Source organism: Vicugna pacos, chromosome 6 (genome assembly GCF_048564905.1).
Source record: "Vicugna pacos chromosome 6, VicPac4, whole genome shotgun sequence".
Lineage (NCBI taxonomy): Eukaryota > Metazoa > Chordata > Mammalia > Artiodactyla > Camelidae > Vicugna > Vicugna pacos.
In genome coordinates, this window is record NC_132992.1 from 64421933 (window position 1) to 64447237 (window position 25305).

General features: G+C 35.6%; 1 protein-coding gene across 7 annotated transcripts in view; it reads left to right on the forward strand.

Annotated features, from left to right (window-relative positions):
- The window catches only part of FUT8 (fucosyltransferase 8), a 253225-nt gene that overhangs the window by 175976 nt on the left and 51944 nt on the right, over nucleotides 1–25305 (forward strand). For all 7 annotated transcript variants that reach the window (XM_015241505.3, XM_031679145.2, XM_072963241.1 and 4 more), the window contains one exon: nucleotides 4876–4990. In XM_015241505.3, the coding sequence (XP_015096991.1) occupies nucleotides 4876–4990 (115 nt within the window). The remainder of the gene's footprint in view (nucleotides 1–4875; nucleotides 4991–25305) is intronic.

Sequence of the window (25305 nt, forward strand, 5' to 3'; positions counted from 1 at the left end):
TGTTTAAAGTTGAGATTTGCAACAAGTTTTCTGATCACTCCTATTTAATGGGTAGGAAAAAACAAATGACCGCATTTAGATACCATGAGCCCTATGAAATGTAAAAAATAATGAGCATGATGAGAGTAATGTGAAAGAGACCTATAAAACAGAAAATAATTTAAATAAATTTCCAGCTGAGCCCTGTAACACCATTATAGTTAAAGACTTCTTGTGCTTCTGTGATTAACTCACACAATTTCATATAGGGGGTGACTTTGTCCCCAGCTATAAAATAATGCTGTAGGCTACATAGTAGTCCATAGGGGCTCGGTTTTCTAATCTGAAAAAAAACTTAAACCTCAGTTCACTGTGCAAGACTGTAAGTTAATTTCTTAAGGAAGCAGTAAGTTGTAGATATGGTTTTCCTAACTAAAATTGCTCCTTTTTCATGAAAAGAAATATTTTGAATTGTAAATGGGAATAAAACATATGAAAATAGATGAAGCACCACATATTAGAATCATTCCCTGTTTAGAGAGTGTAAACATGGAAATAGTCAAGCTGTGAAGTGTCCTGTGCATGGATAATGTTGACACATTAAACAAATGCTTGAAATGCTTCACAGATAACTTTGTTATGCCAAAGTATTGGATAAACCTGATCCACTGTTAGCTGGGTGAATATTCTAAACTGTGGCTATGATTTTTAATTTTTATTTGTATATTGTTACTAGTTTTCCTTTATTCAAAGGGGCTCTTATCAGGTATTCACTCTTCATTGTATGTGGTTCTAATGGTTTTCTGTGCTGGTACATAAGACTTTAATTTTTTCTGTGGGCTGCTACTGCTTTGCTCCTAAATGGTTTATCATTTAGTTAAGAACCAGGAATGAAAGAGAACTGAGACTATGTCATGTGCTCCTAGATAAATCACAGTCGTTGAAGGTCTGGTTTCATCATCTGTTAAATGAGCCCTCGCTGATCAGTCCCTTTATTCAGGTGCTGTAAGGCACTAGGTATTGGATGAGTTTTTCTCACTGGCTGTCGGTACCACATATTACTGTCACTTCCACACCCAATGGATCCTTCCTCTTAGTTGTAGAATTATTAGTAGGTACTCTTCAGACACAAGGTAAAAGCTCTGAAGCAACAGTCTGAAGCATTCTAGCATAAATAACAAGGTCTCACTATGACAAGAATACCATAGACTGTGTGGCTTATAAACAATAGAAGTTTATTTCTCGCAGTTCTGGCAAATTTGGTGTCTGATGAGGGCCCTCTTTCTGCCTTCTCCCTGTGCCCTCACATGGTGGAAGGGGCTAGAGAATTCAGGTGACCTTTTTTATAAGAGAACTAATCTCATTCATAAGGGCTCCACCCTTATGACCTCAACACCTCCCACAGGCCCCACTGTTGAGTACCATCACCTTGGGCATTAAGTTTCAATATACGAATTTTGAGGGAGACAGAATTCTCTCCCAGTCTATAGTAAGCAGCCACCACATATATTACTACTTTGCATGTATTATCACTAATCCTTTAAAAAAAAAAAGAAACTAGGTGGAAGATTTTATAATACTTATTTTATAATGAAGTAACTAAGTCTCAGAAAAGTCAAAACAATGTTCCTAGGACCCAAAGCTAGACAGATCCAAAACTGAGAGATAGGTCTCTAGCTCCCAAAGCGCTCTCTCCTCTGATTCAAACTTTCTGATGTTGCATATTACACTGAACAGAGTCTGCATATTTGTGCTCTGGACCCCTTACTTTGGTATTTGGTCATGCAGTAGTGAAAATCCTGAGCTTTAGAATCACACTGCTTGGGTTTGAATTCCCACTCTGCATTTCTGAACTTTGAAACTTTGAACAAGTTATGTAACCTCTTAGTGCCTCACATTCTATATGTAACTTATAAGGTTGTGGTGCGAATTAAGTGGAATAACATAAAGCACCTAGAATAGGTGTCTAGCCCATAGTAAGAGCTCAGTACCTGTTAACTGTTGCTGTTCTTATTGTTTAATATTAGAGATCAGTCTTCTCTAAGTACTTTTTGAACCTCCCACTAATGCTTTATATTTTTAGTTAATACCATTCTGTGGGGATTTCTAGAAATGTATGTATGATGAATTTTATTTATATATGTGCAGTTGACCCTTGAAAAACATGGGTTTGAACAGCGCAGATCCACTTATATTCTAATTTTTTTCCAAAAATATATTGGGAAATTTTTTGGAGATTTGCGACAGTTTGAAAAAACAGACAAACTGCATAGATAAAAAATGTCAAAGAAATTAAGAAAAAGTTAGGTATGTTCATGAATGCATAAAATATATGTATATACTAATCTGTTTTATCATTTACTATCATAAAATACATACAGCCTATCATAAAAAGATAAAATTTATCAAAACAGAGCACACAGACTATACATGACATCATCAATTACACAAGGCTACCATAAAGCAATCATACTACTTTGTTATTAATGCATGAATCATTATACCTGTTAATAAATATGAATTTCTTTTTCATATTATTCTTTCATTTTTGATGCCTAGTGTTAGTAATATGTATAACCTCTAAGTGTTTTGTATAAGACAATATTGATGTAGGTACTGACAAATTCATCTTGTAAACAGAGGATGTAAACTTACAGTATCTGTAAACACAGTGTAGTACTGTAAGTGTATTTTCTCTTCCTCATGATTTTCTTAATGATATTTTCTTTTCTCTAGCTTACTTTATTGTAGGAATACAGTGTGTAATACATATAACATGCAAAATATGTGTTAATTGACTGTTGTTGGTAAAGCTTCTGTTCAACAATAGGCTGTAAGTAGTAACTTTCTGGGGAGTCAAAAGTTGTAATGCAGATTTTTGACTGTGTGTGGGATCAGCATCCCTAACCCCCACGTTGTTCAAGGGTCAGCTATATACCTTTCTGAGAAAGAGAAATACATTTCTAACTTTTAATTTTCACAAGCAAATAACACATGCTTATAAGCATTCCTTGAACAAAAGAGTTAATACAAAGTGCAGAGAAGGAGTGAAACTGGAGCTGTAACTAGTTAAGGATTATTCCCCCAAATTTTCTAGCACAAGATTGGATTTACTAAAATTTGTCAATATTATCTCGTCTAAAACTCTGGAAGTTTTTTATTTATTTATTTGCTACTTTTTCGTTCACTTGTCTATTCAAAGGTATTTATTGAACATTTTCTATGTGACCAGCCGTGTTCTAAATACTGATTTGGGGTGATGGGAACAGTTTTAGAAAATACCCTGCTGCCATAGAGCTTAAATTCCAGTAGGGGGAGAAAGATTATAAAGTAAATGATGTAGATTAGAAGACGATAATTTCTTGGAGAAGAATAGAGCAGGGAAGTAGGAGAACGAAAAACAAGATGGTGATGGTGATTGAGTGTTGAATTTTTAAGTAGGATATTCTGGAGAGCATTAAGGAGAAGGTGACATATGAGCAAAGATTAGAAGGATATTCGGGTGATCTATATGGATGGGTATTTGCAAAACCAGCAAAGGCCCTGAAGAAGGAACATGCCTGGCATGTTCAGGGGTTAGTAACAAGACCATGTGGCCGAAATAGAATAGACAAGGATGGTAGTAGGCGATGAGACCAAAGAGGTAAGGGAGGCCGTATTGTCTGGGGTCTTGTAGGTCAGAGTATTAACTTTGGGTTTGACTGAGTGAAATGAGGAGCCAATTCAGTAAGACCAAAGGAGTAACATCATTTGACTTATGTTTTGACAAGATCTGGATGCTACATTGGGAACAGTCTGTAGAGGCTGGCAAGGGTGGAAGTAGGAAGACCTGTTCAGAAGCCATTATTGTAATTCAGGTGAGAAAAGATGGTGACCCAGTTGGTAGCAATGCCATCTGTGATACTTGCTCAGAAATTGGCCAAAGGTTTGCTAATAGGTTGGTAAAGGGTGTTAGAGAAAGAGAGGAGCCTTCCTTTTTACTTTTCTTTATTGGTAAATGCAAGTCATAGCTTCTATTTAATGCAATATAAATAAAAGCATCTGTACCCGCCATTAAGTTTCTCCTAGCTTACTTGGTATTCTGGTTTACTTTGCAGGAAATTGAGCATGTTGTAATTGAAATTACTGATATTACACAGAGTAGGAAAGTATTTCAACAATCATTTTATTAATTTAGACCAAGAATTGTCAAATTACAGCTCAAGGGCCAGATCCAGCTCATAGCCTGTTTTTGTGAATAAAGTTCTATTGGAACACATGCACACCCATTTTTCACATACTGTCTTTCACATTTTTTCATACTGTCTACACATTTGTTTCCTGTGGCAGAAGCAACAGATGCCCGCAAAGCCTAAAATATTTACTGTCTGGCCCTTCATAGAAAAAAAGGTTACTGACCATTGTGTAGTTTGGACCATTGTGTAAGAGTTATGCCAAAATTTTCCTCTGATCTTTTCCCAACCACTCAGTGTACATAAGTGTGAAGAAGAAATTTAAGAGGGGGCAGGAAACAATGAAAGAGGGAACAAAAAGATAGTATTTAAATCCTAGTGCCAAAGCATTTCTCTCCCTTATGTTAATCTCCTGTTTCTTTGCTCTGGGTGTCCTCTTCCCCTTGATCCCTGAAGTGCTCTGTGTTGGGAAATAAATGCAGTTAACTGGTCTAGAAAAAAAAGGAATGTTTTTCTCACCAGTGAAAAGTTACTACAGGAATGAGTTTCAATGCTAGGGAATAAATTGTTGAGTTTCACAGCCTTGATAGAAAAATAAAAGAAATACCAGCAGCAGTGTGAGCATTCACGTTTAGAAGAATCTGACTCTTTTCTTATGACTCTATGTAATGCTATGATGAAGTGCAAATAAGTTAGACCCCCCAATATTGTTTGCTTTTTGTAGGTCTATAATGACGGATCTCTACTACCTCAGTCAAACAGATGGAGCAGGTGATTGGCGGGAAAAAGAGGCCAAAGATCTGACAGAGCTGGTCCAGCGGAGAATAACGTATCTTCAGGTAAGAAGGTTAGGTTAAGAAATAAACTTGAGAGAAAAAAGGAGGAGAAATATAGTAAAACTGAAAGTAAGAGCTGCTGTTGGTTTTTAGTCTAGCCCTTGCTTTTTGAAAGTATTTACTCACTCATTTTACATGTTTATTCAGAAAGATTCTATGTTACGCCTTGAGTAGAATACAAGATGGCTAAAACAAGGTCCCTGCCCTAAATGGGGCTATTTCCAACACACGCACACACAAAAACTACAGTGCAGAATAGGAAGTGCTACGTTGATACGGAAGATCAGAGGAAATATTCATTGGAGGAAGACATCAGTGATAGCTTTGTGGAAAATGTATTGTTTGAACTGAGCTGTAAAGGATAATTAGGTAGGATTTAGACACACAGAAATGGAGAAGAACATACTAGCTGGAACTATGATGTAAGTGATGGTCCATACCTGGAAAGAGCAGTACAGGAACCAGGTATGGAGGGAGCTGGAATGATTGGTCTTATGGGGGTATCATTAACTGACAAGAAACTAAAAGATAGAATGTGATCTTTAGAGCAAAACAATGAATTAGTAAGTGGAATTCTTCAACACTCCATATGCCTGAAGTGAAATGATCATGCCCATCCTTTTCTAGTACTATTGGTGGTACACTTTCTCTGTACACTCCCTCTGCTTTCCTTTAAGATTAAAATGTCTTATAAAAGCAAAATAATAGCCAGTGACTTTATTCTGTATATCTTAAAGTGTACATTTTCCTACACTTAAATAGGGAAAAATAGGAAAATCAAGTGTTTAAAGAGATCATTAAAAACAAAACTGATCTTGGCATGCTATCGTGGTCTCATACTCCCATGGCCATTCATCAGAGGTGTCTGCAGAGAGACACTTGCCTCCTGTAGGGAAGAGATAATTATCTCCTATCAACTAGAACCTCATCCAATGAACTATAAACAGCTGGTGGTGCAGAACTGTCATTCTCATTTAAAATGGAAATAACTATGGTTTCTGAGTTTCTTCCATTTCCACATATGCATTAAATTTTCACCCCTCAAATTTATATTTAAACTGTGAGTTGGTCAGAGTTTAGCTCCCCCCACTGAAACAAGTACTTGCCACCTGCTTTAGTTTCTTTTTTCCGTCTTAGTTTTTAAGTGGCCAAGTGCTTTCACCATTAGGACAAATTTTATCTTCTATGTGCTCATTTCTGTGGTTCTGTTTTAGAGAATTTCACTTGTAAATTGTGCTAATGATTTAAAACTATATTGGCTCTTTAATAAATCTTTCATACTCACAGCAAAACATCATTTCACTTGAGCCTTAACTTCAGTTTCACATATTAACTATTTAACAAATTCTTAGTCTCATGCTTTTTTTTCTATTGGAAACAAAAAAGTGATTTTTAGTATTCAAGGAAATGGGAGAATCTCAATAGAAAAGACATTTTAGAAAAATATTTTTCTTTAATTATTTAATGTGTTTATGATCAGTTTTTCATCTAGCTTAAGTTTTTTAAAGTTAGGAACTGTATTTTTAACATATTACTTTTTAGAGGTTAAAGATGCCCGTCACTTGCTCTTCATCTTCTCTGGATAGAGGTGAATCAGAATCCTTTCTCCCATTCCAGTAAAATTAAAAATATGTATTTGTAAGGAATGCTTTCTCTGACTGGAATTTTTATTCCTTCAAAAAAATGATTTGTCACTGATTTAACTAAATGGATTAGAGATTTTATCAGAAGAATTGAGCTGAAGGGGAGGGTATAATTTAGTGGTAGAGTGTGTGCTTAGCATGTATTTATTAAAAAATATAAATAAATAAAATAAATAAACCCAATTATCCTACCCTCCAAAAAAAGAATTGAGCTATTTATGTAGATTTTTAAGTGATTACATTTTTCCCGTTATGTCTTTTCTTGATATTCAAATCTACTAGTGTTTTCATACCATTACTTTTAAGTGAAATATTTCTTTAAAAATGCTATTTAAACAACTTAGATTCTGAAAGACTTCAACAGAACTTAGAAAATGAGTAGAATAATAGTAAATAAAGTAAAATAAAGTAAAAAAAATAAAAGATAAAGGAAAAAATCTTTAACTTTCGGTACCTGTATTCAAAATAAAAATAAGCAGTTTATGTAACTTATTAATGGAGATTTTAGATGGCTCTTCTTATTTAGCCTGTCAGCCAACTGTTATATAAAGATGATAATAATTTGTATATAAGTAGAAAATAATGGGGAAAAATTACAATAAACAAATATTTTTAACATTTTTAAATCTTTTTGGGAGACTTTAGTCATTTAAATACCTAATTGTATTCCTGATAAATAATTCAGATAATTTTATAATTTACTTTCAATGATTTGTTTGGATGGTTAAAAACATTTTCAGTTTTACTAGGTTTTTATTTATACTGAGAAAACTATTATCAGTTCTCATTATCACCAACAAGCCATTTTTTTAAAAATCCTGATTTGTTTAAGGTGTAATACAAGACCTAGTGCAAACAAAAAAACCTAGATTAAACACCTGTCTTAATCTGTAATTGGGTTCATTTTAAATCTAAGCCTTTCTGCAGTTCTCCACTCCTTTGAGTTGAGCAGATATCTTTATGTCCCCTGAAAATCCTGCTTGACTTACAGTCCTATAGTACAGTTAAGTGTGGTCTCAATTTTAGATTTCCATTCATTTATAATCCTGTACCTTGGTTTTACTTGAGACAAGCAATTTCACCAGATATTGAAAAATATAGAAGTACCCTTAGGGCAACTGGACTTCAGTAGGAAAAAGTTCTATGGTTAACTTAATTAAAATTATTTCTTCTTTAGAAGTGAAGGCCCTATGGCATAGTATCAAAAGATTGACTAAAAGGTTATAGTACTCTGATTGAAGACAACCTCAGGTATGCTATTAGGCTCAAGTAGAATGGACCAAGTAATTCTCTTCAGGGCTTAACCTTATTTATATGTTTATCTGAAAAGTTCTTCAACCATAACGTGAACATGTAATATTGGGTTGTTTTAAGTACTATTTTGTGCTGTTCTTTAGTCTTGTGCTAAGACTAAATCATATAAATCATAACAAATTAAGAAGTGCTGTTTATATTGCTTATATTGTTTATATAGTGTCTGATTTTGACTTCAGGCTCAATTTAAAAGCTGTGCATTATTTTCCTTATGAGTCCACATTTTACCGTAATGCAAGTCATTTTTTTAGATCTTTGAATGACATGGAAAAGATCCTCCTTTCATTGTGATTATTAGGATTTACCTTATAGTTTCTAATCAGCTCATATTAAACACAGTGAAAGTGATCACAATGTCTTGGTTTCTTAACTTGTTTGGAGCAGATGGAAGTTGGCGATTGTGGTGGAGAGAGCAGCTCGTTAGGGCACTTAGCTTATGGCAAAAGGCATTTCCCAGTTTAACTTGAAATCATCTATATTATGGTACAGGAAGTTTTTGTTTTTGTTTTTGTTTTCCTACCTAGCACCAGGGTTGACATTTTAAGCAGAATTGAGCTCATTTCAAGTAGAATTTAAATGAAGTATATAAAGAACAGCAATAGTAAAACATGTTTTTGTTTGCTTTGGGGGCTTTGTTTTGTTTTTCTTTATTATGTTTTGAATAGGACTTTCCTTGGAAATTGATAGGTTAGTAATTTTCCTTTTTTGAGAGAAAGAAAACTAAAAGATGTGAAAATAGAGAATATTTTACTTTTTAAATGAGGATAAAGATTTTTTTTTTCCATTCAAAAATAGACTGGTTGACGAAATAGAGAATTTCTCTTTTCTTATATGGATTCCAGTGACTGTGGATGGTCTTTGAAATAGAAAGTGGTCAAGTCACACTCATAGGAATGCATTATTAAGGCAATTAAACATATATTTCACATTGTGGAGAAACCCTCCACTCTAACATTTCTGTTCAACAGGACAAATTCCTTTAAATAGATTTAAAGCCGGAATATAACTATAAACTTCACTGTCTGCTATTGTACTCACCATGAGATCAAACCCCAGTCATCAGACATCCTCAGAGCTGTGTGTTCTACCAAGTGATTCAGTGTATTTCTGCCCAAATGAGAACCAAAATAAAGCCAGAGGTGGTAATAACTGTAACTCACTACTAGGAAGAGTCATTAGCTTAGCTATATTAAGATATTTATTAAATACTTAAAACAGCTGGAGTAGGGAGAAGCTTTCCCCGTTGGAACCTACTAATTTGAGATAAGCTCAAATAGGGAAAAGGGGACAGCTTTTCAGAATTAAGACCTAAGGGTATACTGAGAAAGAATATCTTTCCCAAGATTAAAAAATAGAAACAGATTGGTTGAGGAAAGAACAAGAAGTGGTAGGTGGTTATGGTGGCAAGGGGAATGCTCTGCTAGAATTTGGCTGAGGACAAAGGTGGTGATACAAAGTAAAAGAAGAAAATTTATTAAAAGAAATTTTCTAAGCAGTATTTAAAAAAAAATTATCTTGGATCTTGAGTCTTACAGATTTTACAGAGCCCTTGCGTGTGGGTACATAGGTCTCATAGAATTGTTCATTTATTCAGTAAGTATTTAGATGTACCAGATATATTACGCATTAGGTACATTGCTAGGGATGTGGTGGTGAACCAAGCAGACATGGTATGGTGTCTGCCCTCAGGAAGCTTGAGGTCTAGTAACATTCTCAGAGTATCTCTGAATTAATTATCTTCAAACACACACACACACACACACACTTTTTTTAATCCCTACAGTTCTTTGTTTTCATGTTTATATTTCTGACTCATGTTTGGATCTTTTTACTACTTTCTCTGTCTCTATTACACTAATTTTTCCATAGGCTGCTTTATTACTCCTAAAAAAACTTTTTTTTTTTTTTACAGAAAACTTCAACTTATATAAAAACGAAAGACCAGTAAACCCCTGTATACCCCTTACCCAACTTTAACAGTTATCAATTCTTGGTCAGTTTTGTTTTATCTGTACTGCTACCACTCCTTACCATATCTGGGATGATTGTGAAGCAAATACCAGACATTTTATCATTTCTTTTGTAAATATTTCAGAATGAATTTCTGAAAGATAAAGTTACTTTTTAAAAACATAACCACGTATTATTATCACATCTAAGCATACTAATAGTAATAGTTCCTTAATATCATCAAATAATCACTCATGGATCAAATTTCCCTGATGGCCAAACACATTTTAATGTGCCATTTAATAACTGATTATCTGCGGAAGAATTCTAAAACGATGGTGTAATGGAACACACCAGGAATCTGTCTCCCTACCTAGACAACAATTGTGCTGGCAGAAACTGGCTGATATAACTGTTTTAGAACTCTGGAGTCCTTTGAAGGTGTACAACTTCCAAGGGAAAACTTGGGCCATAAGTTGCAGTCAATTCAGCTCTTGGCATGGTAGCAGCTACCCATCCCCAGATCTGTGGTAGGCAGCAGTACACCTGTTTCTGGAATGCAGAGATGGTTCGAAATATAAACATTGATCAATATAATATGCCACATGAACAGAATAAAGGAAAAAAAGAAAACATGATCATCTCAATTGATACAGAAAAAAATGTGACAAAATTCAACACTCTTTCATGATAAAAACACTCAACAGAGTAGGAATAGAAGGAAACTGCCTCAGCATAATAAAAGCCTGATTTTTTTATTGTTGATCTTATATCCTGCAACTGTATTAAACTTACATATTAGTTCTAATAGCTTTTTTTGTAGATCTCGTCAGATTTTCTATATAGACGATCATGTCATATGAAAATCAGCACCTTTACCTCTTCATTTCCAGTCTGGATGCCATTTTGTGGTAGTCTCTTAATAGTCGTTCACCTTAATTAAATAGTATAATTTACTATTACTTACCTGCAGATTCAATTCTTTCTTCTTTTAAAATCCTTGCCAAAGTCTGATGTGGGATTTTAGGTTTTCTTCACGAGAATTTAAAACATCTTGAGACATGTACTAGTTACGGAGGAACTTGTTAAGTTCCTAGCAGTCCACTCAGCACAACTCTCAGTATCTTGTCATTTTGAAGTTTACGTATTTCTTATATATTTATACCCCCTTAATTATCAGTAATGAAGGCTTTAAAGACATCATTCTTTATTAAAGACATGGGAATGCATATGCGGTCCCTAACACTTATCACCTAGAAATAAGCTGAGCAGCTGATGGCATTCTAGATGATACTCCCTAAAGCCATTTTAGCTTTGAGAGTAGAGAGACCCTTATAAAGGTTTTATCCTTTTTACTTTCTTGAATATAAGTTGAACTTATATTTGACTTTAATTTAGGCATAATAACCCAGCATACACTTATTTTGAAAGTCATTCCATTTTCTCAGTAATTTTCTTCCTAAGAAATGGCAAATTTCACTAGAGTTTGACTCTGCCCTAGGTTACAATATTCACAACATGGTGATAGAAACAGTTTTCCTGATCTTAAAGTAGGTATAGTTTTCACATAGGAATAGGGTAATAATTGGGGGTTCTGATCCTGACTATGAAGTTCCAGGCTGGAGATTCATCTTCCAGAATCCTGCTCTCAGTCCAGTGAGGCAGGAACTGGGGCATAGCAAAGCTCCCGGGACAGGGAAATGAAGGCTCCTGACCACACATGGGTTCAGATTTGAGGGATGGACCAGAAGCTTCTACAATTTTCAGTATTCTCTTTTCTGTGAAGGAATACAAGATACAAAAGTAAATATTAGAGTAAATATTTACAGTTCTTATTATTGCATCAATTGTGTTCAACAAAGTCACCACAAACACTGAATTAGTGAATACTGAATTATTGTTCCAAGATACCTCTAAGTCTCTGGTCACATATTCGTCAATTGATCAACATATAACCTTGTTTTATGTGTGTTTCTGTTTGAAAACACCATAAAATGTATATTGTTGATTCATTAACATTAAACTCATAGCTTATAGCACTATAAATCATACTTGAATAAAGCTTACCTAACATACATTTTCTCTGTGAGGCACCTCTCAGCTTCCTTGTGCTTAGGAACACTGGACAGCACTTAAGCACCACACTTACAGGCCATTTAAAAAAGTGAAATTGCCAACAAAAGGCAGAAAAATGCAGAGAACCTGGCACTAAATAGGCCATAGACAGACAGGACACTTGTTCACAATATGAGAACTACTGTATGTTCACAGTGTGAGAGCTGGAATAAGAAGGCAGAGCGGCACCTTGTTTGCCCTCAGCTGGGAACTGTGTGCTTTGGGAGGCTCCCATTTTTCCACTGTTCTGCACATCCACATGTGACCCTGAAAGCACCTCAAGTGTTGATTTTGAGGTTACAAATAAATTTTAGCTAGTAGGCAAACATGCAAATGTGGAATCCGTGAATAGTGCAGGTTGACTATTTATAATGCAAAAACTCCCAACAAATTACAAATTTTATGAAGTTGACAAATACCAGAAACACAAAACTCCAGAAAAATAAAAATTTTTATCAACTGTTTGATACTCATATTTGCAATAGTTTACTGACATTTCTTAGCTGCATAATCTTTGATTACAATTTGTACTATTTTCTATACAGTGATTTTGTAATGTTTTTTATAAAGAGAATGGAAAGATTAAATCAGATTTTTCTACAGCATGATTGATCAAAAACTTTTTAAAAACTATTGATATTTGTGATACATAACTTTTGCAACTTCACGTACAACTATACCTCGTGTTTATAGTACTATTACAAGCTTGTGACCTACATACAAAGGATTTTATATAAATTCTATTTCATGTGATTCTTGTCAAAATTGTTTTGTGCTGCATTTTCAATTGTATACACTACATTTTTGAGGATATGAATGACAGACGGAACTTCTATGTTAACTAGGCATCACTGAGAACTGACTCCACTTCTCCTGTTACATGATACTCCCATGCTGGGCGCCATGGGGCACATTCACATCACAGTGCAGCCTCTTGCCCTGTACCTATTTGTGTCACAGAAATAACTGTGCAAAAAAGGAACCATGGACCACATAAATATATCCCTCTAAATCTAAACTTCATAAATGAATCCCCAGCTTAATACTCCCCTAACAGAATCCCAGAAATGTTGGAGGCCATTTCATTTCCACCCAACACTGACACCAACAGTGGGGAAGTGAGATGGATAAGAGGCAGTTTCAAGTGGAAAGAGACAGCTATCTTAACTCATTGTGGTCAAATTTTGCCGATTTTGACCAGATGAACATACTATGCAAGTCCCCTTCCTCCCAGGGCCTTCGAAGGAGCCTGTGCAAATGAGAGTCCCTGAAGCCTATATTTCAGTAAATCCACTCTGCCCACAAAGAAGCTCTTCTCATTGAACTGAGAGGAAACCTTTAAGTCCCTTAGGGGTTCTCAGTCCTACTGGAAAGACATGACATTACCCAAGAACACCAACGGTAAGAAGCCTGACATAGAGAAAGCCATTGCAAAATTAGATGAAAAATATTAGATGTTGACTGTTAAGATTGAGTGGGTTCTGTCTCAGGTAATACATATGACAAAGACGAGATTACTTCCAATTAAAATTTTGCTTTAATTCGGAACTAGAACAGCAGCTTTCCATTAAAGAGTGCTAGCCTCTGACTAGGACTTTTACTCTCTCACTCCCTAGAGTATGCAGCACTTTCTCAAATTGGCTAGCCTACAATTATCAGCCTCTGTTCTCTGACTGCCTACAACTTTGGTGAAGGGCAAGGGGTTTTGTGAAGGTGTGAGTCCTGGCTACTGTAGACCAAAACTGGCCTTTCTAATGACTTTTTTGTGTCCGTTCAGTAAGCCTTACTACTCCTTCCCCGGCTCCCTCGCCGTAATTGCTTAGCTCAGGATGGAGTACTGACTAAGAATCTAAGATCAAAGAAGTCATGCATATGGTTCAGTGGTGCTATAAGAGCATACTATCTATGTAATCAATTAAAAAATGTAGAGAGATTTGCTCTGATCCTAAAAAATTGGCACGATAGTTCTCACACTTCCGTTATGTTACTGTAGTAGCCTTTCTAAAAAGTGCTTGGATATTTGAGTGCTTGGATGTTTTATATGGAATGCAGTCATGAATTTGACCTATCAACACCAAAAGTGCAGTTATGGTAAATATTTATCAGGGGGTAGTGTATGTGACTTGTACAGCTCATATCACTTCAAAAACCCATCTGAAAGATTAGTACTGATTCTTCTTTCTCTATGGAAATTGAGGCATTCGTGTCATTATATTGGTGTCATATTGGGCTCAAGCTTTGGGTCAGTCATTTTAAAAATAGATGATGAAACATCCAGATATCTCGAGGTCTTATTAAAGACCTTTAATTGGAAAGGTGAAAGGGAGCAGATATTTCTTCTTATTCTTCTGGTACAGTAAAGGAAGTTATGAGGATGAAGAATGTAAGCTATCACTTCTAAGCACTCTCTGCATTGCTAGGCATTATGCAAAGAAACTCTCATGAGGCAGTAAGCAGAATATATTATATTCAGTAAGCAGGAGAATAAATTGAGGATTAGAGAGCTTTGTGTAACTTGCCTAGTAAATGGCAGAGGGAAGAGGAAAAGCCTTAATTCCAAGTCTTTATATTCACCATTTAACAAGTGGCTTGAAGAACTAGTGCTTGTTTGTTTTTGTTTTCTTTTCTTTTTCCCTGTGGTTTGTTGAAGGTAACTGACTGGATATAAGCTTTGGGGCTGCTTTCAATATTGTCTGGTGAAGCCACATCCTCTTTTGTATCTACCCATCACTAGCTAAAAGGGACCTTGCTACAGAAACCTTAAACAATTAGATTTCTCATGTACTTAGTTAAGAAATGTTTTGTGTTGGTCTCAGCCTATCAATAAGCAATTTCGTGTTTGGACCGGCTCTTGTGGTTCTTATTATGATTGCAAGATACCCTTTAGCAAAAACCATCAGGAAACTTGAAAAAAAAATAAAGATTTATTATTTACAGGACCTGGAAGTTGCATAGCTCTCCTAGGGCCACACAGTGAGGTCGTGGAGAGAGAGGGAAAGAGAGAGAATGTGTGGGGTCCTGCTTTTATTGGGGTTGAGGGTGGAGGCCTGGGATTTCAGGGGCTCATTCTGTATTGGTGAATTTAAAACAAACCAAAAAAAAAAAAAGCTGAAATTTAAAGCAAGAGAAGAGAAAAAACAACTGGGCCAAATAGTCTGTTACTGAAATCAACCAAGACCTCGAAAACAAAGGAGCCTCAGTGTGGGGAGGTGGTGTGGGTCTTTACCTAGTCTGTTGGCTGGCATTGTGTTACTTGGTGATACCACTCTTTGAATTGAATGCCTTGGCAGTCAAAGCTTAAGTCAGGCCCTTGCATTAGAAAAAGAAAAGCCATTTGTCACGGTTTACCTTAACAACAAAGAAAGTGAAGTGTAACTTTTAAGCCACTAAATGAGTAGAGCCATAAAATGTGAAGTTTCTAGATATGGATTCTGGCTATATATAGATATATATGTTTTCCATTTCTTGAGATGATTTCTTCATCATTATCATTATAAATGATTATCAGTTGTGTAAATACACAGAAACTTGCAAAAGTCAGTAGAGAACATAAACTTTTTTTTCCTGAAATGAAAAAATCTGAGGGGGAAAAAAGGAGATTGGTAACATGGAAGGCCTATGGAAAATGTGTTCAAAAAGTCATTATTGTTGTCTTTAATCATGGCAGTTTTCAGGAGAGCTGATTTTCTTTCTCTGGATTATAAAAAGTTTAACTTGATGGTGGTAGAATACAGAATTATGTGCTAAATAGATTAAAACTCAGGGGTGTGAGTAGAAAGCCTAATTTTTCACAGAAGAATTGTTAAACATTTCCTGACCTGCCCATTATATCTATCATACATCTTTCTTTCCAGCTGATAAGAAACGAGTATCAGTTGTTCCTATCCACCTTTCAGGTTTGTTCCTTATGCAGTAGAGGTTTCCTTCAAGATTCTAAGTGTGTTTATGAACTAGCGTTACCAAACTGAACTTGGGTCCACTCACCTGCCACACAACAAAGCCATTCTACTGACACTGGATTGTAGTGAAGGTTTATTGCAGGACACCAAGAAAGGAGAATGGGCAGCTCATGCTCAAGTGACCAGAATCCTCAATAGACCCAAATCCTCTGATGGCTTTTTCAGGGAGGGTTTTTAAAGGCAATATTTGGGGTGAGGATTGCAACTCATGGACTTTCTTGTGATTGTTTGGGGGTGAGGTAACAAGGTGATGTTTCTGGAATCCTAATCATCAGCCTTCTGATTCCAACCAGTCCCGGGTCTAGGTGCTTGTGGTTAGCATGTAGCATCCTCCACCCGGGTGGGAGTCTTAGTTTCTACAGAACAACTCAAAGATACTTGTCAGGTTGTTATGTATATCCCTTGAAGCAGAAGTAAGACTCTGTTTTATGGTTGCTGAACTATTGTTTAAGCTGTCATTACTTTTCGTGCTTAACTGCTTTTCCTTTGTTTCTGCATTTCCTTACTTCCCTAATTAGTAACTGCCTGAGTCCACTCTTTGGAACTCAGGGAAGGCCTCGGAGACTAAAGCCTTTTTTAAAAAATAAGAAACAGGAGACATAGAGGGCTTTTGTACCCAGGAGAGCTCCACAGGGTCCTACTCGGTTTCACTCCACCCTTTTCTCTGATACTTCTCAATCCTGAGGGGAACAGGGGCAGGACAAGAAAGGAATACAGTTTTGGATAGCGATGTTACTCATAAACTCGACAGGGGAACTTAGTTTTAGGGGGACTCAGTTTCATTAGATAAATTTTGTAAGAAAGGTGAGTCTAGATTTTAGCAGCTCAGACATTAGGAAATTTATGCCACTAGTGTATGTAGAAGGTTAACGTGGACATTGGAGAATCTCCTTAAGTTTATTGAGGAACTAAATCTATGTGACTCACTAATGGTAAGAGGTCTCAGAAGTTTCATCAAAGCAGAATACAAAATAGAACAAGATATAGTTTCCTGTATCCTTGGGGAGCATGTGTTCTACCCATCTTGTATAATGTTGCTTTTCCTTTTTGACACTGTTTTTATAGATTTTATTGGCCTAAAGCGGAAGTCAGCAGACTACTGCGCTTCAGCAAAATCCAGGTCAACTGTTTTCATAAACAAAGTTTTATTGGAACATAGCCATGCAATTTTGCTTATATCATCTATGACAGCTTTCAGGCTAAAATGGCAAAGTTAAATAATTGTGCCAGAGAATATATGGCCTGTAAAGCCAAAGATATTTACTGTGTAGTTCTTTACAGGAAAAGCTTGTCACCTGTGGCCTAGACAGTGATGGAAGTAATTCTTAACTATTTTGCCTTCTATTTTCCTTTGCTTCTGCCTCTGATTCCTTCAGTTATATATGAGCTCTCATCTCTATTTGAGATGTCAGCTGTCTGGGCATATCCCATTGTCAGCCACCTGCTGAAGTTCCCACCCCAAACAGTTATTTTTCACATTCCTTAGACCATAAGACTAGACATGAAGTATATGTAAGGACTCAGGAATGTTTACTCTCTGCTCAGACATAAACTTTGGGCACTATTTGTTCACTTTAGATCATTATTAAGAGCACAGTGATCTCCATAAGACATAGTAAGGAATAATGTTAATGATGGTAAAGCTTTCAGATGCAAAGTGATGCCTGCTTAAACATTGGGACTAAATCTTGATTTATCCTGAATGATATCAGGTTCTACAAGAGGAGGTTTGAAGTATCCGTGCTAATGAAATAAGTTTTCATTTTACTTTATCTTCAATTTCTTGCATGTTCTAGGTAACAGTTTTCACTTAGTTCCTAATTTTCTTCTGTTTTACTCTCCTGTAAAGTTCTCCTGGTATATTTGGGCTGTTGTTGTCATGCTCTCACAAGAGGCTCTAGGAGCCAAAAAGATTAAGATGCAGGTAGAAAGAGAAGCATAGAGAGATTTCAGTATGGAGAATTAGGGAGTCACTGACTGTATCTGAATGGATAGAGTCAAATCATTATTTTCACTTTACCTGTTACTGTTTTCTCTGAACCATTTCTTATCTTTCCCACAGCAGCTGCATCTTTTATTCCATTCTCCTTTCATTGACACAACCACTGCCCATTATTAAACAAAATAAATCACCTATACAATTCAACACTTTCATATACATACATACTATCATTTCTTCTACCAAGTTGAAACATATCAGGGGCTGTCTAGGATTCTTGAAAGAATTCTAGTTAACCTTCCGACAGTGAAATAGTCCTGGGGCTTTGGACATGTCTCTTGCTTAGATCTGTGAGGTTTTGTTTGTTTGCTTGTCTTGAGAGCTTTTTGGTTCATTTATTTGTTATATTTTGAATTTTCATCTAAATCGTCTTCCCCTGGAGTCATTAGAGTGTCTGGACTTGCTGGGTTAGAAGTGTCAGGGCTACTATAGAAGACCATATCTTGAAGCTGCAAGTATCATCAGAAATAAAGAGAGGGGGTTGTTATAATATACTGTGTGAGAGGATTGGTTATGTTTAAGGGGTTAGGAGCAAGATAGATACTATGTTTGGTTTTGCAACCAAAGACCTATTGCTCTGCCCTTTGTATTAATATAATTCATGAGAAAGTAGATAAAACTGAATCCTAAGGGAAGGCTTTGATATGTAAGGAATCCTTCCTGTGCTTAAAGCGTACATCCCATAGAAGCTTTGAATAATCTCTTTGTGTTCATTACTAGAGTTCTTTAATTTAAACAAATGTTATGTTTTCCTGTTACACAAGACAGTATAGTACTATGTTGTTCTAAAGATTAAACTTGTTGGAAAAAAGACATTTACCATTTTTAAAAGGAACTTATATGAGCAAATACCTCTGGAGACACAGTCATTAGTTTGCCAATATAAGTAACATTATAGGTATGAGTTAAGTGTGCGTTAAATGTTTGAGAAAATGTTGGACTTAAAATATAGGCTTCTGTTTCTGGATAAGATGTAGTAAACACGTTATACCCTATTCTTTCTGCTAATTACAAAAAAAAATCCTGTACACAGTGAATTTCCTGTGTTTTGTTTGCTTGGTTGTTTGTTTTGCCTCCTCTATATTCTAGGTTGGGGTGCTGGAGAATCCTCCAAACTAGAACTACCGGTAGGTGGAGCTGGAAAAAAAAAACAAAAACCTTTTTTATTAAATCTATCCTATTCCAGATGAACATCATGAAAAAAGTTTCCCCTTGCCTCCTGGGTGCCACAGCTGTGGAGACCGAGCACATAGCCATGTCCATCATACCTGCCCTGCAATAAAGAGGGCACCCCTACCTCTCCCAACTGGTATTATACCTGCAAACACTTGGAGCAAAGCCTCGTTCACCAGCGCTACACTGCAGTAGTGGGGCAGTTCCCATTTCCCTCCCCGCTGTAGTGGAGGGAGAGTTATAAAGAGGGGGGATTAAAGAGGAGGGTTTTTAGAATCTGTGTTTGAAATCCTGGGCAGACCTCTGAAAATCCTATGCATGAAGCTGATCAGAATCATTACAGAAAAAGGTCTGAGAGCTGAGCTCTGGTATGATTTACACCCAGGCTTCAGGCTGGCCTCTGGGTAGTCCACAGTGGGGCAGAACAAAGTAACATTGAAAAGGCATTAACAATTAAATTGACATTTGAGTCACAGCTCATAAAAGTGAGCTGGGAATCCAAACAGTTTGACTGCCTACTAAAATAGGTAATTTAAATAGAAAGCAGAATCTTATAATACTTGTCATCATACTAAGAATGAGGAAAATCATAATTCAAATGACAAAAGATAATCAGCAGACACCACACTGAGATGACACAGATGTTGGAATTACCTGACAAGGATTTTAAAGAAGCTATCATAATAAAAATGCTCCAGTAGGCAATTACAGACTTGAAACAAGTGAAAAAATGGAAAGTCTCAGCAAAGAAATAAATGATATATGGAAAAACCAAATGGAAATTTTAAAACTGAAAAATAGAATAACCTAAGTAAAAAACTACAATAGCTGAAACAGAGGAAAGAATCACTGCACTTGACGTTAGATCAGTAGGAGTTATTTACAGTTTGACCACAGAGAGCATAAAGATTTTAAAGAGTAAACAGAGCCTCAGTGACCTGTGGGGCAAAAACAAAAATTGTTTTTGTGTTTTTATCTTTGGAGTCTCAGAAGGAGACAAGTAAGAGTGAAAGATTGAAGAAATGATTGAAAACTTCCTAAATTTGTCAAACCAACATATCCGAGAAGTTGAGCAAACTCCTAACAGGAAAAACCCAAAGTAATCCATTCCCAGACACTTTATAAGCAATTTGCTGAAAATTAAAGACAAAAAAAAAATTCTTTAAAGCAGCTTGACAGGAGCAGTTCAGTGCATCTGTATCAGAAACATGGGGGCCAGCTCACGGTGAAAAAGAATGCAACAGTGAATATGTATATGTTCATGTATAGCTGAAAAATTGTACTCTACACTGGAAATTAACACAACATTGTAAACTGACTATAACTCAATAAAATAAAATTTTAAAAAAAGGAAAAGAAGAAGAAGAAACATGGGAGCCAAAGAGAAGTGGTAAGATATGTTTAAGGTTGCAGAACGAAAAAAACTCAACCCAGATTTCTTCATCTGGTGAAAATGTAATGAGGTGAAATAAAAACATTTTCAGGTGAAGGAAAACTAAGAGAGTTTGTTGTCAGCAGACTTGCTCTAAAAAAGGAAATTCTTAAGACAGACAATGGTGACAGAAGGAAATTTGGAATGTCAGGAATGAGGAAAGTACAAATGAAAGAGTAGATATAGGATAATTGGCTAGTCTTCTCCTCTTAAGTTTTTAAAACATTTGATAGTGAAAAGCAAAATTTATAACATTGTCTGATGTAGTCTTCAATGTATATGTATATATATATATAAAGGTAATTTTTAAGACAACTGTCATAAAAGGGAAGAGAGTAAGAAACCTAAAAGTTAGTAAGGTTTCTACAGTCCACTTGAAATGGTAAAATGTTGATATGAGTAGATAATAAATTATGTGTATATATACTGTAATCCACAAGGCAGCCACTTAAAATACTCTATGAAGAGGTGTACTTTAAGGAAAAAACCAACTTATAAATGAGTCAAAGTTAAATACTGAAAGAAGTTATGTACAGGAAAGCAGGAATGGGTATTGGATTTTGTCAAATGCTTTTTCTTTGTTAACTGGTGTAATCATGTAGTTGTTCTTTAAACTGTTAATATGGAAGATTGCATTGAATGAATTTTGAATACCTAGCTTGCTTTGCATTCCTGGAATAAACACCACTTGGTCATGATATATATTTTAAAATGATAAAAAAAAGTTGACATATGATAAATAACAAAATCCAACACCTATTCATGATTAAAACACTGAGCAGACTAGGAATAGAAGGAACATTCTTCAATCTGATAAAAAGCATTTACAGGTCACAAGCTACAGGTATTATCATACTTACTGGTGAAAGACCATTTCCATAGGCTTTTCCACTAAAATTGGGAATGAGGCAAGTGTGTTCACTCTCACCACTCCTATTCAGCATAGTAATGGAAGTTCTACACAGGTCAGTAAGACAAGACAAATAAATGGCACACATATTAGAAAGAAAGGAAATTGTTTCTATTTGCAGGTAACATGATTGTCTACATAGAAAAATTCCAAATAATCTACCAAAAAAACTCCCAAAACAACCACATGACAATAAAACTCCTGAAACAAGCAAGTGAATTTAGCAAAGTCATAGGATATATAATCAGCACACAAATATTAACCATATTTCTACATCTTAGCAAGAAACAATTGGAAACCAAATTTTAAGCCATCATGCCATTTACACTTGCTCCAAAAAATGAAAATGCAATACCTAGGTAAAAATACTTATAAAATATTGATGAAAGAAGACTTGAATGAATGAATGGGCATACTGTGTTCATGTGCTGGAAGACAACATTGAGAAGATGTCAGTTCTTCCCAGTTTGATCCATAGGCTTAATACAATTCATATAAAAATTCTAGCAAGTCTTTTTCTTTTTGTATATATGGATAAATTGATTTCAAAATTTATATCGAAAGGCCAAAGAACTAAATAGCTAAAGCAATTTTGAAAAAGAAGAATAAAGTTGGAGGAGTCACATTTTCTACTTTTAAGGCTTACAATTATAGCTATAGTAATCAAGATGGTGTATGGTTTTGGAGGAATGGTTGACATATAGATTAATGGAATAGGACAAAGTCCAAAATAGACTTACATAGGTATGCCATCTTGCTTTTTTCATTGAGGTGAAATTTACATAATATAAAGTTAACCATCTTAGTGTAAACAATTCAGTGGTACTTAGTGTATTCGTGAGATTGTGCAAGCACCACCTCTAAGCAGTTGCAAAGTATTTCATCAGCTCAAAAGAGAACTCCATACCCATTAAGTAGTTGCTCTTCATTCCCATATTTTCCCCTTCCCTCAGCCCCTGGAAATCATCAATCTGTATTCTGTATGGATTTACCTATTCTGAATATTTCATATATGTGGAATCATATAATACGTGACCTTTTCTAACTGACTTCTTTCACTTAACATAGTATTTTCAAGTTTCATACATAATGTAGCTTGTATTAGCACTTCATTCCTTTTTATGGCTGAATAATAGTCCATTGCATGGTTATACTAGTGTTTGTCTGTTTGTTTATTGATGGGCATTTTCACTGTTTCTACCTTTTGCTACTTGAGAATAGCACTGCTATGACATGTTTCCACATGTATTTGTTTGAGTATCAGCTTTCGGTTCTTTTGAGTAAATACCTATATGTGGACAATTGATTTTTGAGAAAGGTGCAAAAACAACTCAGTGGAGGAAGTGTAGTCTTTTCAATAAATGATGTTGGAATAATTTGACATCTCATGAGGAAAAAAAAAATGAACCTTGACCTAAACCTCACACTTTACTTAATTAAGCTCAAAGTGGATAGTAAATCTGACAGATAAAATAAATGTGACATGTAAAACTATAATGTTTTTAGAGAAGAATGTTGAAATAAATCTTTATGACTTAGGCTAAATGTTCTTAAACATGACACCAAAAGAATGGTTTGTAAAAGAAAAAAATCAATAATTGGACTTTATCAAAATTAAAACCTTTTGATCTGCAAATGTGACTCTGTTAAAGAAGATGAAAAGACAGACTATAGACTGGAAGAAAGTCCTTACAAATCACATATCCAGCAAAGGTCTTGTATCCAGAATGTATTAAGAGCTCATAATTTTAACAGTAAGAAACAATCCAGTTAGAAAATGGGCAAATGTTTTAAACAGATTTTACCAAAGAGGATATGTGGATAACAAATAAGCATATGAAAAGATGTTCAAAATCATTAACTGTTAGGGAAATACAAGTTAAAGACATTATGAGATACCACTACAGACCTATCAGAATGTTTAAAGTAAAAAACACCAAGAATGTTGAGCAACCAGCTCTCATATCTTCTTCATGGGAAGGTAAAATGGTACCACCATTCTGGGATAGTTTGGCAGTTTGCTATGATGTTAAACATATCCTTACCATATAATTCGGCAATCATACTCCTATATACTTATCCTAGAGAAATTAAAATTCATGTCTACACAAAAATCTGTACCCTCATATGCATAGCAACTTAATTTGTAATAACCAAAACTTGGAAACAACCTAAATGTCCTTTAGTGGGTGAATAAATTGTGGTACAATCCACATGACAGAATATTACTCAGTAATAAAAGGGGATGAACTGTTGATAGATACAGTAACTTGGATGGATCTCAAGAGCATTATGCTAAGTGATAAGAGATCGTTGGTTCTAGAGAACAGATAATTGGTTGCCTGGGATTAAGTTCTGGGTAAGGGTGTGACTCTAAAGCGGATACTGTAAGAGAATTTCTTTGTTTTGATGCAATAGTCATATCCGGGTTGTGGTAGTGGTTACATAAGTCTGTACATGTTTTGTTGGTACTATACCAAAAAAAAAAAATGCATGTAAAAACTGGTGAAATCCAAATAAGGTCTATATTATAGTTAGCAATATTGTGTGATGTCAATTTCCTGACATTGATAATGTACTGCAGTTACTACGTAAGACGTTCTCATTGGAGAAAGCTATATGGAAGGTACACGGTACTATTTTTGTAACTTATTGTGGGTCTTAAATTATTTACAAATAAACAGCAAAAAATGCAGTGTTAAAGGTTTTGAAAAGTAAAGAAAATAGCATGAATTGGTTGGAGCACTGTTAAACTGAGGCAGTGAAAAAAGTGGTCTTAAGAGGTTTTTTAAAAATCATAATAATAACAACAACAACAACTAGAGATTCCAAAGAAATGTGTACTCAGCTAACAGTGGATTTTCAGTTGTCTGGAGAAATGGAACAAAGCCTCTGTCCGGGACAAGAGGTAGCAAGTTTTGACATCTGGTTTAATTACTGTTGATGGTTTGATTTAAAAGCCAGTGAGTAGACATGTGCTGTAAGTGTCATTTCTATCTAGAGAATGGTATTTTGCAGAGTGGAAGAGCTGACAAAACAGTGTAAGTTATTCTGACTTTTATTTAAAACAGAACAAAACATCTGCAGCAGCCTTTGCATAATGACAAAGTTCCAGCCAGTGTTTCTCTTTTGCGTCTGCTGTCTGCCTCATTTTGAATCCTGTGTAAGGCAGAGCTAACCATTCTGGAGCCTACAGTTACTTTTCTCCTTTATCCCCTTCCCCTCTCTTCTTTCTCTGTCCCATCTGTCTCTCCTCCTCCTCTTCCCTGACTCCCTTCTCTCCTTTCCTCCTCTCCCCTTTTCTCTTCCTCTACTTCCTCCCTCTTTTCCCTTTCCCATCCCCACTTTTTAAAAAGAGTATCTGCCATATCATCCCTGTGTTTTGATTTTGAGAAGTGAAGTCACATGATGGTTGGTGGAGGACCTTTCTGAAACCTTAATTCTGTAAGCTTACTATTTTTAACGTGACCAGTTAAGCTGATTCTGAGATCTGTGAACCAGGCTATAAGCCTATGGAGCAAAATTGAAGGTGCTTGAGGGGATACATCTTCTGTGCATTTGTGTGGGATTGGCAGAATCTGGCTCCTCAGGTAACTTAACTTTTCTTCTGCAGCCTCAGAAGGAGTTGTGTTCACATTAGATTTTGAATGAGAGAATTAGACTTGGGAGCGTCTCATTCTTCTCTGCCTTTCCTTTGCCCCCTTATGGTAGCAGAAAATATTACCAAGGGTTGCTCTGACGTACTTGAACCTGAGGTAAAGGTTTCTTAGAGATGACCTGGAATACACAGAGGTGACAGAATACTGTCTCAAAGACCATCAAT